At 43.3% G+C, this 12,886-nt stretch overlaps 1 protein-coding gene across 2 annotated transcripts; it reads left to right on the top strand.

The window, feature by feature from the left end:
- Positions 1-356: 356 nt before the first annotated feature.
- Positions 357-12,241, top strand: PRELID3A (PRELI domain containing 3A). Of its 2 annotated transcripts, none has more exons than XM_054381572.1 (6): positions 357-388; positions 3,133-3,301; positions 4,242-4,331; positions 5,611-5,681; positions 5,773-5,875; positions 11,523-12,241. In XM_054381572.1, exons 1-6 carry the CDS (start codon positions 357-359, stop codon positions 11,634-11,636), a joined length of 579 nt encoding a protein of 192 aa, XP_054237547.1. In that variant the 3' UTR covers positions 11,637-12,241. The 2 variants fall into 2 exon arrangements, with proteins under 2 accessions (XP_054237547.1, XP_054237548.1); XM_054381573.1 differs by lacking the exon at positions 11,523-12,241 and adding an exon at positions 7,663-7,716.
- The last annotated feature ends 645 nt before the right edge of the window (positions 12,242-12,886 follow it).

The raw sequence follows: 12,886 nt of genomic DNA, 5'->3' as shown, positions 1-12,886 counted from the left end.
TCGGGTTACTTGGTATAAACGCTGTCCGCAAGAAGCAGCGGCTGGGCTGAGCGGCACCGGGCCCGTGACGTACCGGGTACGAGTCACAACCCTACCGAACCGGCCCAGCTGCGGGCGTGCCTTTGCGCATGCGCGGTACCAAGTATCCGCAGCCGCGACAGGGGGATGTGGGTATGACGAGCTATGCTGTGACGCCTGACGTGAGAGCCGGCTGGCTACGCCGAGCGCCGGCACGCAAGTCTCCCCGCCTCGCGGCTCTTCGCTCTCGCCGGCCGGCTCGTGGCTGTCAGACACCACCGCGTTCGCGCTGCCGCCGCCTTCCCGCCACTGGCCCTGAGGGGAGACCGAGTGTGGCCATGAAGATCTGGAGCTCGGAGCACGTCTTCGGGTGAGAAGCCGGGCAGGGAGAGCTAGGGAGCGGCCGCTGTACGGCGGCGCCTCTCCTTCCACCGGCGCCTTGCCGGGCCAGGGTGAGGGCGGAAGGAGGAAATGCCGCGGGCTTGACTGGAGGAAGGAGGCGATGGGAGCGGCGGTGGTCTCTTGAGCGGCTGTGCCAGCACGAAGGCTCGCCGTTGGGGGGGAGCACCGGCTTCTGATGACGTTAAATCCCTCCGGTGAGGCGGGAGGGGAGAGTTAAGGACCGTCCCGGCGGTGCGTCAGCGCTCTCGCTCCGGCCCCTCCTCGCCTCACGCTTTCCCTCCGTGGTCGGGCCGCGTGAGAGGGTCTCTCCCACCTCCTGCTGCTTGCGGCGGGAAATGCTGCCTCGACGGGGCCGCGCTGAAGCTGGGCCCGCAGCGTGATTGCTGGGTAACGATGTGGGTATTTTAGCAAATATAGCGTTCGGACTATAAGGAAATAAATGAAGCTCCAGCTACTGACAGAAGTGGTGACATACTCTAAAAGGTGTGGACACAGTGAATGCGTTTCTTACCTTAGCTGTTAAATGCAGAGGTGCCCAGCAAACAGCTGTTAAGTGGCAGCTGAATAAGTTTTTTATTGTCACTCCTTCTCTGCGTTAAACATTGGTTCTGATCAATCAGTTCCACATCTGTGTAGTGAGGGAACAACAGGCACGCAGGTTGTAGCGAGGTGGGTGTCTGAGTGTGGGTGTCTGTTCTCCCAAGTAACAAGAGACAGGGCAATAGGAAACAGCCTCCAGTTGCACAAGGAGAAGTATAGTTTGGACATTAAGGAAAAATGTCTTTACCAAAAGGGCTGTCAAACTCTGGAACTGGCTGCCCTGGGAAGTGGTTGAGTCAGAGGGTGTTGGAAAGGCATGTAGATGTGGCACATTGTGACATGGTTTAGTAGTGACAGTGTAGGCCAACAGTTGAACTCGATGATCTGTGATACCAGCAGGTTAACATACAAGCTATACCAGGGAGGTGATGTGGAGAGCACAACAGTTCCAGTGCAGCTCTTAAAATGCCACCAATAACTCACCTGCTACAGGTCTCTTAAAAAATCTCACTGCCTGAAGAGCACCAGGGGTGATATTTCTTAAAATATTTATAAAATATCCCCGATGAACAGTTCAAAATGTCTTTAATTACATTAACACAACTGAATTTCTTATGCTGGCGTAGGTGTTAGGTGTTTAACATTACTCTGGCATAAGTAAACTGTAGCTTCTAATATGAAGTGACAGCTAGAGACTAATAAAGGCTGTTTGTGTATGGCATAACTTCCGAGTTGAGGTGAAGAGCTGTCACCTGGGAGACACAAAATCGATTTTTATTTGGCATTTTCCCATTGAGATCTCTATTGCAACACCTCCATCTTCTGGTGTAACATGTGTAAAGGTAGATAGTTCAGTTCTGGGGTTAATAAAATATCAGATCTCTGACTTAAAATCCCTCAAGAACACTTAACAGAAATGTGACTTTTCAGTTTGCATGGCTTGTGTTGGTTATGATGTGTAGCCACTGAAAATAATGAAGAAGTTCTCCTAATGTAGGAGTTGAAGGCTCTGTTTTTCTTGCTTGAACCAATAAAGCTGACATACCTTTTCTTACTCATCTTATTGAAAAAAGAACTTACTTTTCCAAGCTTCTGTTTGTGCTGGCAAGGGTGTACTGTTGGTGCCCTTCTCTGCTGATCTATTTTAAGACTAAAAGCCATGATTTTAAAAGTCAAATCCACTCCTATCTACAAGTTGTCCCGCTTAAGCCGCCTTAGGTTAGGTATCAAAAGCTGAATTTTTAAAGGTAATTTTAAAGGTTACAGAACTTTAATTCCAGATCTACCAGTTCTTCTGAGTAGAGAAATAGTTGCTTAAGGATTGAATTTCTGTGTTGGATCAAGGCCATGATTTCTCTAGCCTTCTATATTTCAGAAGAAGGTAAATGAAGTCTAACACCAAGAGCCCTGTGGACAGCCTGTCCTCCAACAGCGGGCTGCTCCAATCCCAGGAGCCTGAGGTTATCAAAGCTTGTTTCCTAAAACCAGTTCTGTGTTTCTGTGAGTCTCCGTAAATTTAATTCATGCTGCCAAGCTGCTGGAAGCAGTGGCACGGGTGCAGACTTAAGGCAGTGAGCTGACCTGGTTTCTGAGAATATGTTTATTTTTAACTTATTGAATTTTTTTAAAATGTAAATTTAATTTTAACCCTTTTGTTTGTTTGTTTGCTACAAGAAGAAAGAGAAGCTAATGGTGTTTTCTTTGACTTACTTGATGTACTTAGAATTACAGAAGAATTGGTGTTGGAGTGGACTTCTGGAGGTCATCTAATCCAACTCCCTTCTCAAAGCAAGGCTAACTTAAATGTTAGGGCAGGTTGCTTTTCCAGTTGAGTTCTGAAATGGATTGAGATTCAGCAACCACTGTGGACAGCTGACATTGTGGGGGTTTCTGCACAGCTAACTGCAGTGACATTTGTGGCTGTTGCCCCTTGCTCTTGTTTCTGTTTCTGTTAGTCTTGGGTTAACAATCCCCTTTTTCACTTTGGAGAAAGGAGTATTTTCTTTGTGTATCAATACTTCTTGGCTTTGCAAGCATCACTGACAGGATGTTTGGGGCCCTTGGAGCTGTACAGCACATGCTGTTACCCAAGTGAAATCCCAGATTTAGTGTCTGAATACTTGCAGTTAAATACCAAACAGTTACAAACATTGTCTCCTCTTCTTATTACAGACACCCATGGGATACAGTGATCAAAGCTGCTATGAGGAAGTACCCTAACCCAATGAATCCCTGTGTGGTAGGAGTAGATGTCCTCGACAGAAGTCTGGATAACCAGGGGAGGTTGCACAGTCACCGCCTTCTCAGCACAGAGTGGGGGTTGCCCAGTATTGTGAAAGCGGTACATTTTTACAGTCCTAATGGTTTATTAAGGGTGTGGTGTGTCTTTATGTCACCATCTGAACTGGTGCTGAGCTCAAAGTAAGACTTTAGTTTATAGGAACTCCGCACTAATGCACATGGCTTTACTATATATACCTGTCGGCAAGTACCTGTTTGTCATGTTTTTGCTGTAGTGATGTTCCTAACTAGTCCTCTGCTGAACCATTGCATTGGGAGTCTGCCATGTGTACAGTTTCAATCTGTCATTTATATTGGAAGATGTTAAACGGTGCAGTCGACATGCCAGAGGGATAGGATGTCATCCAGAGGGTTGACCTTCTTGTGGTCTTCAGTACTTAAAGTGGGGTTATAGAAAAGATGGGGACAATCTTGTTAGCATGGCTTTTGGTGACAGACAACAGGTGATGGTTTTAAACTAAAAGATGGGAAATTTAGACCTGGCAGAAGGAATTATTTTGTTAAACTGAGGGTGGTGAAACACTGGCCCAGGTTGCTCAGAGAGGTGGCAGATGCCCCATCCCTGGAACCATTCCAGGTCAGATTGAACAGAGGGTTTGAGCAACCTGATCTAATTGAAGATGTTCCTCCTCACTGCAAGGAAATTGGACTTGATGACCTTTAAAGGTCCCTTCCAACCCAAAGCATCCTATCATTCTGTGATACTTAGGAAGAATACACTGTAGGCTTTAATATACCTAGAGTGTGTGCACGTCTGTAGAGGCTTTCCTGGCTGGTCTGTGTCATGCTGTATGATGGATATAACTTACTAGGATGTAGTCTTGCCACTGATCATGGTGTTTTGGTATCTGTGGATTACCTTTTATTTATTCGGGCTCAGTAAGGACTTGACATTTATGCATTTCAGGGTTGGTTGTTTGTTTTCTAATTTTAGTGTTTAACTTTTTATTTTTTTTGTTTGTTTGTTTCTTCACTGTCAGATTTTAGGAACCAGTAGAACTCTGACTTACATTGAGGAACATTCTGTGGTAGATCCAGTGGAAAAAAAGATGGAGCTTTGCTCAACTAATGTGAGTGGCAGATTAAGAAGTTGCTGGTAATTCTGGAGATTAGATGTTTTGCTCTTAACAGCAGGTTACTCTGCCCTAATGAGGCCACATCTGCAGTACTGTGCCCAGTCCTGAGCTGCCCAGTCCTGAGCTGCCCATTTCAAGAAAGACAAGAACCTACTGGAGAGTCCAGCAGAGGCTACAAAGATGTTGAGGGGACTGATGAGAGGCCGAGAGACCTGCGACCTGGAGAAAAGCAGTTTGAGAGGGGATCTCACCAGTGCTTATCAGTCTCTAAGGGGTGGGGATCAAGAGGATGGGGCCAAACTTTTTTCAGTGGTGCCCAGCAACAGGATAAGGGGCAATGGGCACAAACTGGAACATGAAGTTCCATCTGAGCATGCAGAAAAGCCTCTTTGCTGCGAGGGTGCTAGAGCCCTGGAGCAGGCTGCCCAGAGAGCTTGTGGAGAGAGATTCCAAACCCAGCTGGACATTTTGATCCTCGGCAACCTACTCTGGCTAATTCTGCTTTAGCAGGGGGTTGGACTAGATGATCTCTAGAGGTCCCTCCCAGTCCCCAGCATTCCCTGTCTCTCTGACTTAGATAGAACTGCCTTTGCATCTTTTATCAGGAGACAGCAGTTTCCACATCTAGGTTGGCTCTCTCAAGTAGAGAGCTTTAAGTAGTTTGGGATCAAAAACTTGTGATTCTGTTTTTCATGTAGGATTCTTTCTCAGAATGCATGTAGAAGACTTCGACTTTATTTTTTTACATTACACTGCCATTTTCAGCAAGTTTTAATTTGAAATGTCTGTTTTCACAAAATGTAAATGAAGTACTTTGCTGTATTTTGGTATCCTGGGAACTTGTAACTACCAGAGTTAAGTGGAGTTGTCTGTAAGAGAGTCTTCTTTCTGTACAAGAGGCATTGTCTTTCCTAAGTATTAATTTTCTGTACACACCAAATAGTGTTGTGGTGGTCTTGGTCTTGAAGAGCCTCCCTGAACTGCATGCCATAAATCAGATAAGACTCAGCTCTTGGAGGAAACAAGTGGGAAGCTGTTCTTGCTTTGCACCATAGATGGCAACTTAGATTGACATAATTAGACCTAGGATAGGAGAAGATGCATTACCCTTTAGAGCTCTTTTTATTGACTATATTCTGGGCTTTATATTCTATGTATATTGCATTGTCTCTAACATTAAACTGAGTGCTCTACCATTGAGTAGTGCTGTTGGTAACAGAAAAATAAAAGCTGTGCAGTGAGGATTTCAGCTCTTTATTTTTTTCTTTTTAAGATTACTCTCACAAACCTGGTGTCTGTTGATGAGAGACTGGTTTACACACCTCATCCTGAAAACCCTGAAAAGTAAGTAAGGATATTTGTCTGCTGCTTTGTGTATAGGAGACATTGTTAGTCCCTTCAGTTTAGGTATTAACTTTTCTTTATTCTCTTACAGAACTGTGCTCACTCAAGAAGCAATTATTACTGTTAAGGGCATTAGTTTGAGCAGTTATCTGGAAAGCTTAATGGCAAACACAATATCTTCTAATGCCAGAAAGGTACATCTGTGTCCTGTTTTCTCTCTCCCTCCCCTCACCTCTACCTTTCTTTTTCTTGCAATACTAATTGTCAGTGATGTGTGCTGACTAATTTCTTTAAACTGATGTTTTTTCACAGGACCTCAGCAGTTAAAATGTAATTTCCCAAAGTGTAAAAATATTTCAGTACTGGATTTTTGTGTTTCAACTAGAATTGCACATTGGAACGAACAGGCCTCTGTGTTTATGTTAGTTATACATAACATGCACATTATTTAGTTGGGTCTTTGGAGTTTTGTTCCAAAGCACCTTTTTAAACACCAACCTACTATTTCCAGGAGTTCGTGCTTGTAGCAAATATAACTTGATTTGCAGCCTCTATAATCTGTATTTAGCAGTTAATCCTAGCATATATTTTCTGTGCTGCTTTGTCAGTTGTTCCAGTTCCTATCCATAATGGAGCTGTGTCCTTGCCTTTGGCTGAAAGTGAGGTAGTGTGAGCAGAGGCGTGGTCTTTGAAGAGATGAGACTCTGCTGGCTTTTGTACGTAACACTACACCAACTCCTCTGTCTTGTGCTTGCTTTTTCTACTTGGCTTGAGCTGTATTTCAGCACAGGCAGAGCTACAGGAGTGCTTATTCCTGGTCACTTGGTCCTATCCTTCCTTGGGGAAGGTGGGGAAGAAAGGGGGCTGCTAGAGAGGCAGAGACAATTGCTGTGTAACAGCAGGGTGAGTGCACCTGAAACATGAGTTCGGGCTCTGCGGTGCTGGAGAGGTTTGGCACAGTGACAGTCTGGCCCAGGTAACTGCTATGATAGAGAGACTGTGCCTTGGCCAGGCTTGTGAGGGAAGCTGCTTGACCAGGGCAGTGTAAGCCAGCTTGATAGGAGTTACTGACCAAGTAGATGAGAGAGTCTCCTTTTCTACCCTTCTGTGTGCTTCTCCAAAACTGAGGAAAATGGGTTAAAATCAGAGGATGGGGAAGGAGTGATGTGTAACTTCTAGACACAGGAGTAACTTTAACTAGCTGAATACTCTTTCTGTTTGCTTGAAAATCATAAATGGAATGTATTTCAGATAAACTGCAATTCTAGTATGATCCAGTTTCCATTTCAAAAGTCTGCGTGGACTGTAGATTCTTGAATGAGAAGTCCAAACCTTGTCTCACAACCAAACTTCAGCCTGAATTGGAGGTAGCAAAACTGTCTGGGATGGCCAGATCAAGCAGGCATGCTTAGAAGTGCTGGCTGAATTCCTCTCCTGGCATCTGTCACATTTGCATGTCTATTGAACTCAAAAAGTGGAAATATTTCTCGGTATCTGTTTTTATGTTGCATGTGGGAGAGCTTGATTTCTTTTAAAGAGTGCTCTTCCGTTCTGCTATTTTGCAGGAACACAAGCTTGTTAAAACTGAAAAACTCTGTCCTGTAGGTTTCACTGAAAAGTTCTGTTAGAGATGTTGAAGTGGGCAGGAATTTGCACTTGCTGCTGGTAGCTCTCTCTTCACTACCAGTTACTTACTCTGCTATTACTGACTCTTCTCACATTCTGTGCTGTGCTTGCAGCACCCCTCTGACACTGATGGAAAATGTTTTGTTGCTTTGAAGAAAGAGGAAGTCAGGACTGAGATTTTTGTTAGGTCAGTGGCTGGACTCGATCTTGGAGGTCTTTTGCAGCCGAAACAATTCTATGATTCTGTGATTTTGCATTGAGAGAGAAGCACTAGATGATGTGTTATTAATTTTAACAATGGTGGGGAAAAAGAATTACTTTGCCATATGTTGTAATCTTTTCTGTGTTACTCCAGGGGTGGGACGCTATTGAATGGATAATTCAAAATTCTGAAAGCGCTCTAAGCTAGCAGCTCTCCACCTCTCCAGTTTGTACTAATTAGTGGTAATGCCAGCATTCTTCTTCTTCTTCTTGGTACAACATTTCAGCTTTCTAGCCAGTCTATGCATGGATCCTTGTCATGTGAACTTTGTTATTTAACCCGCATGTATGTTTTCCATATGTTGCATACAGGAATGGCAAACATTTTCATTATGCTACAGTTGTAGAGTGAGAGCAAGTCAGGTCTAGACTGGAGCAATTAACCCATGCCAGTACCACTGGACAACCAACTTGCTGCAGCCATGTCTTGCACTGCTGCTTGTTTACAAGTGGAATGATGCCTGCAGCTAATGAGTCCCTCCACCCACAGTTTGGGCTGGGCCTCATCTCTGTGATTTCTGTAAAACTACTACCTGAAGAAATTGATAAATTGGTTAGTGAATGAAATTTGCGTTATAAAAATGAGGCAGAATTGTACTTTAAGGATATAAATTGATTTCCTGAAATAGATTGCCTAACAAGGGTAATCTTTTTCATAGTGACATTTTATTTGCTTTTTGGAGCCCTGAATATTGTTGCCCTTCTGTGAACTTCTGTAGATATATGTATGGAGCTTGAAGCTGCCCAAATGCCAGATTGTTGGTGTCTTTCACTGGTCTTGTAATTAGATTCATTTGAGTAGAGATGTGTCCCTTAAGCCATGTGACTGTGACAGAATCTGACTTTGAGGTTGGGAGAACTGTGTGTATTTCCCCCTATGATACCTCTGTGCAGACTGTTCTTTCCACCAATTGTAGCTTGTCTCTATCATTCCTGTATTGGCTTGTGCTTCAGCTGACAAGATTCCTTAAAATGAAAACAAATCCATTGTGCTGCTTCTTCCACTCAAGAACATGGAGCCGGTTTATGCTGCTTACTTTGGGATCAGTGTATGCCTTGAGTGTTTGCTTTTACCTTTTCATTCCAGTAAGCTTTTATGGCTGTCTCTCTGGAAAACATCCAGTACAAAGGCTCATTTATCAGTCATGTAAGCTCTACCAACAGATCTTCATAAGCAAGCGTTTGGTCTGCCAGACATGTCATCCTGCTAACATAGGCAATAACAAGTAGTATAATCTGCATGCTTCCTCATGAACGTGCTTGCTCAATGGCTTACTACAGAAACTGTACAGTTTGAAACTTTATAGATAATCCTCTGTCAGATTGGTTTTGGTAACTGGGTAGTTTGATGGTACTTGGAGGCTTTGCATCTTGGTAAGATGTATAATTAATTTCCAATGCAGAATATTCCTGAAGTCTTCCCTGCTTCTTAGCTGCAAAATGCAGGTCTGAGGAAATGTGCAGACCTCAGTAGTCTCAAAAGATGAAGGAAATATCTCGGTTCTCCAGTTCAACATCATGGATTTTCCTCTATTTTATTTTATATTGTCAACCAAACCACTAGGAGCCAGTTGTTTCACAGTTAGGGCCTGTAAAGAATCTCAGTATTTTTCTACTGTGCATTTTCTCCATCTAAGGTGTGTGACTTTCTGACAAGCATTCTTTGTGTGATTAGACAAATATAACATCAAAGCTGTTGCTACCTTACTCAGCTCTCTGCCTGTGTCACCTAACAGAGGACATTCTAACCTGACTTTTAAGTATCCAAATGCATGCATACTGAAAGATGATTCTCCCTCTCTCCTCCTGCTTTCTGTCTTGTGGAGCACTCCACAGCTTGTTGCAACTTGTTGCTATGCGGTAGCCTTCTCCCGCCTGTGTGCTTATATCCAAGCTTTGGTGGTGTTCCCAGGTCTTGCACAGGATGTAGAGGAGGTTGTCGTGAGGTGGGGTTCAGTCTCTTCTCCCAAGTGACAAGCAATAGGAAAAGAGCAAATGACCTCAATTTGCACCAGAGGAGGTTTAGATTGGACATCAGGAAAAATTTCTTCAGCGAAAGGATTGCCAAGCCTTGGAACAGGGTGCCCAGGGTAGTGGTGGAGTCATCATCCCTGCAGGGATTTAAAAGCTGTGTAGATGTGGTGCTGAGAAACATGGTTTAGTAGTGAACCAGGGTTAATGGTTGGAGTTCATGATCTGAAAGGTCTTTTCCAACATAAATGATTCTATGATTCTGTGATTCTAAATTGGACAATTTAAATAATGTTTTCTTGATTATTACCTATTTTATAAAGACATGCTTTGAACCAAGTTAACATGAGGATACTGGTTCTTGAGATAATTCTGGATAGGGCTGAATCCTCTTTTCTGAGTTCTGGCCAAGAGCTGAACACTTAGTTGTGGGTGATTTATCTCAAGTTAAGGACTGCTTGCCTCTGCAGACAGAGCAATTGGGGAACACTATTCTGGGAGTGCCTGCAATGTGAAAAACCTGAAGAGAAAGAGTGAGCCCTTCAGTGAACTCTGCAAGGGTCTTGAGAAAAATGCTTTTGTTCATAGTAAATATTTATTTCTTTTAATAGGTTTCACTTTGCAGCCTGGACTTTTAATGGTATTCCAGAGGAGTGTTTCTAGCCTCCAAAACTATTCTTCAGAGTATGTGTAGGTTTTATTTTGACCTTTCTTTCTGTTTTGTTTTTTTTTTTTTTTGGAGGTTTTCAAAGCTGTTTGTGCAGTTTCTCATTCATGTTTAGTGGTTAACAGAGGACAACAGTGAGTTGTGTTCCCTTTATCACCTATAAAGGGTGCAACAAAAATAGTGCATCAGTGTTCAGAGCAACTCTGTGAGGGTGTGAGGGGGCTGATTCCCACTTCACTTCAGTCTCTGCAGAGGGCTGGAACACTGACACTGACTCTCCTGAGGACTTAAAGAGATTGAGCCCAAAAAGACCTATCTCCAGAACTCCTTTAAACTTGGCCAGAGCATATGGCTCCCAGTTACTGCTCTCCACTGCTCTTAGTTATTAGTAGGGTAATAAAGGTGAATGTCTTTTGGCTTCTCTTGAAGTGACAAAAGGCCAGGTGTTTTCCCATCTTCTTATTTTGGCAAAAGCTGTCATTCTGTGATTGTGGAGCTCTAAAATATCACACTTCTGTTTAGTTAAAGTGCTGCTCTTTATTTTCTTGGCCTCACTTGGCAGCTGGCTGTGCACTCAGCTTGTGGCCATTGGGGTGAGGCTGCTGCAGGGTCTTCTCAAGGTGTAAAGATTTTGACATGGTTATTTTTCTGGATTCCCCAGCTCTTACTAAAGCATTCACTGTCAGTGCTTAGCTTGGAGGCACTCCCACCCTGAGAGCTGAGCAGCAAAAGACTGTCCTTGAATATAAAATGTGCAATCATTGTCTCTCAGTCTGTTTTATAAGCTGAGAAGTTACTGTCTATGAATATAGAGTTCAGCATAAGTTCATCACTGACCTCTTGCTAGATGTCACTTCAGTTAGGTGCTTGCTCAAAGAGCACTTGGAAGACTCTCATTCGTGGTCCTGGATCTTCTCAAAACCTGCCTGTATAGCTTGGTTAGTGAGTCTGAGAGCAACATCTAGACTTTGCAATCAATGTGCTGGTGTTCTTTGGGTGGTGGGAGCAGCAGACAGTAAAACCCTTTGATGAGGGAACTTCACTGCTCAGGTTAGGCTTTTTGCCTTGGTTCACTGCTGGGAGCTCACACCAACACTGTATTTACTTCATGCTTCCAGGATAAGCCTTTGTAGGGAAGTTTCCATGAGAAGATGCTAAGAAATTGTCAATAAACTCTGGTATCAAACTACACAGGGTATGAAATGGATTTTAAACCAAGTCTCATGTCTGACAGAGGAAAAACTATAGAACCACGAGTGGTGGTGGTGGTGGTGACATGTCTGTCCTGAGCCTAAACTCCAGTATTTTCCTGGCAGGGTCGGGAGGCCCTGGAGTGGGTGATCAGCAAACTAAACACAGAACTGGAGGAGCTGAAGTCAACGCGTGAGGGCATGAAACCAGGCATGGCAGCGGCGTCAGCAGAAAAATAACCCCAAAAACTCCCAGTGACTGAAAGCAGAGTTTGATTCTGCAGACTACTTTGTGGATATCCATCCCAAGGTGGATCTGCACGGGTTTTATGTATTTATGAAACTATTGGATCAGCGGAAAAATAACCTCATCTGTCATCTCCACAGCAGCTCCTGTTGCCTACTGAAGATTAACTTGACCTCCTGAGATGCTATTTTCATTTAAACCGTTTAACACTGGAAACCAAACATTTAGCACATTTATTAGTGCCTAAATGTGCCTTTTCTAGCAAAGAGAGTATGTTATGTTTACACCATCTCAGCTTTTCATACTCTAGCTTGAATGCATGTGTGGTGTTGAGGGTTTTCCATGTGAACATTTGTTCTGTGAAGAGCTGATGGGTACTAGAGCACTGAATTGTGTCTGGTTTGCCATCTGATAGTGTGTTATGACCGTTTAAAGGGAACTACATGAGACAGGACATGATACTGTAGAATTACATCTCTATCCAGAGGGCATCATCCCAAAAAAACTAAAACTTGTGCGGTACTGACTTGTCTTCTGTTGTTTAAACATGCTGCCTGGACATGACACACAGGTGGTTTTACCTCTTAATGTTTGTATCCAAACAAAGATAAAGTTTCTATTGATGTTAATAGCCTAAAACAGTTTTTTTTGGTGGGGAGAAGGGTTTAATTTATTTTCATATTTATTAATTTGCCCTAATTCCTCCCCTATGAGGAGAGGAGTAGTAGTTCCTGGAAGGTGCTGGAAAATATTTCTCTCTAAGAAGGGTACTCGTAGGCTACTTGAATGAAGAGACTGTGCTCTTCCACTGGTCCTGGCTCTTCATCTCATGTCTTAACTGAGGGAAAGACTGATGCAATAACCAGAAGATCTGACTTGGGAAATAAGTTGGAAATTTGGAATCCAAATGGTTTTGTGAACACACGCTTCTCAAGCCCTGCATGGAGAAAACAAGAGTACAAGAAAAACAAGAGGACTTTATTTTGGAGTGCTTTCTACTGACTACCAGTGTAACCAAAATTTTTCAACATATTTTCACATTGGTACAAAATGGTTTTAGAATAATTTTAAATGCTTCTCATTATCTGGAGAAATGCTCCAGTAACTGCAGAAACTGCTTCCAATAAGCTGTGCATAAATATCTACTGGTAACAGGCCTGGCCTTGTCTGATGGCCACAGAATTTTCATATTTGGTCCAGGTGTAGTTCATGTTTCTTAGCTCTCTGTTAGGGCATTTTAACT

This window comes from Indicator indicator, chromosome 6, assembly GCF_027791375.1.
Source record: "Indicator indicator isolate 239-I01 chromosome 6, UM_Iind_1.1, whole genome shotgun sequence".
NCBI lineage: Eukaryota > Metazoa > Chordata > Aves > Piciformes > Indicatoridae > Indicator > Indicator indicator.
Note: the sequence above shows the minus strand (reverse complement) of the source record. Positions and strands in the feature narration are given on the sequence as shown.

Coding starts and splice junctions, on each gene's coding strand:
- PRELID3A (XM_054381572.1), top strand. CDS start 357: ATGAAGATCTGGAGCTCGGAGCACGTCTTCGG. Junction 3,302..4,241: donor TGCCCAGTATTGTGAAAGCG/GTACATTTTTAC, acceptor CTTCACTGTCAG/ATTTTAGGAACCAGTAGAAC. Junction 4,332..5,610: donor TGGAGCTTTGCTCAACTAAT/GTGAGTGGCAGA, acceptor TTTCTTTTTAAG/ATTACTCTCACAAACCTGGT.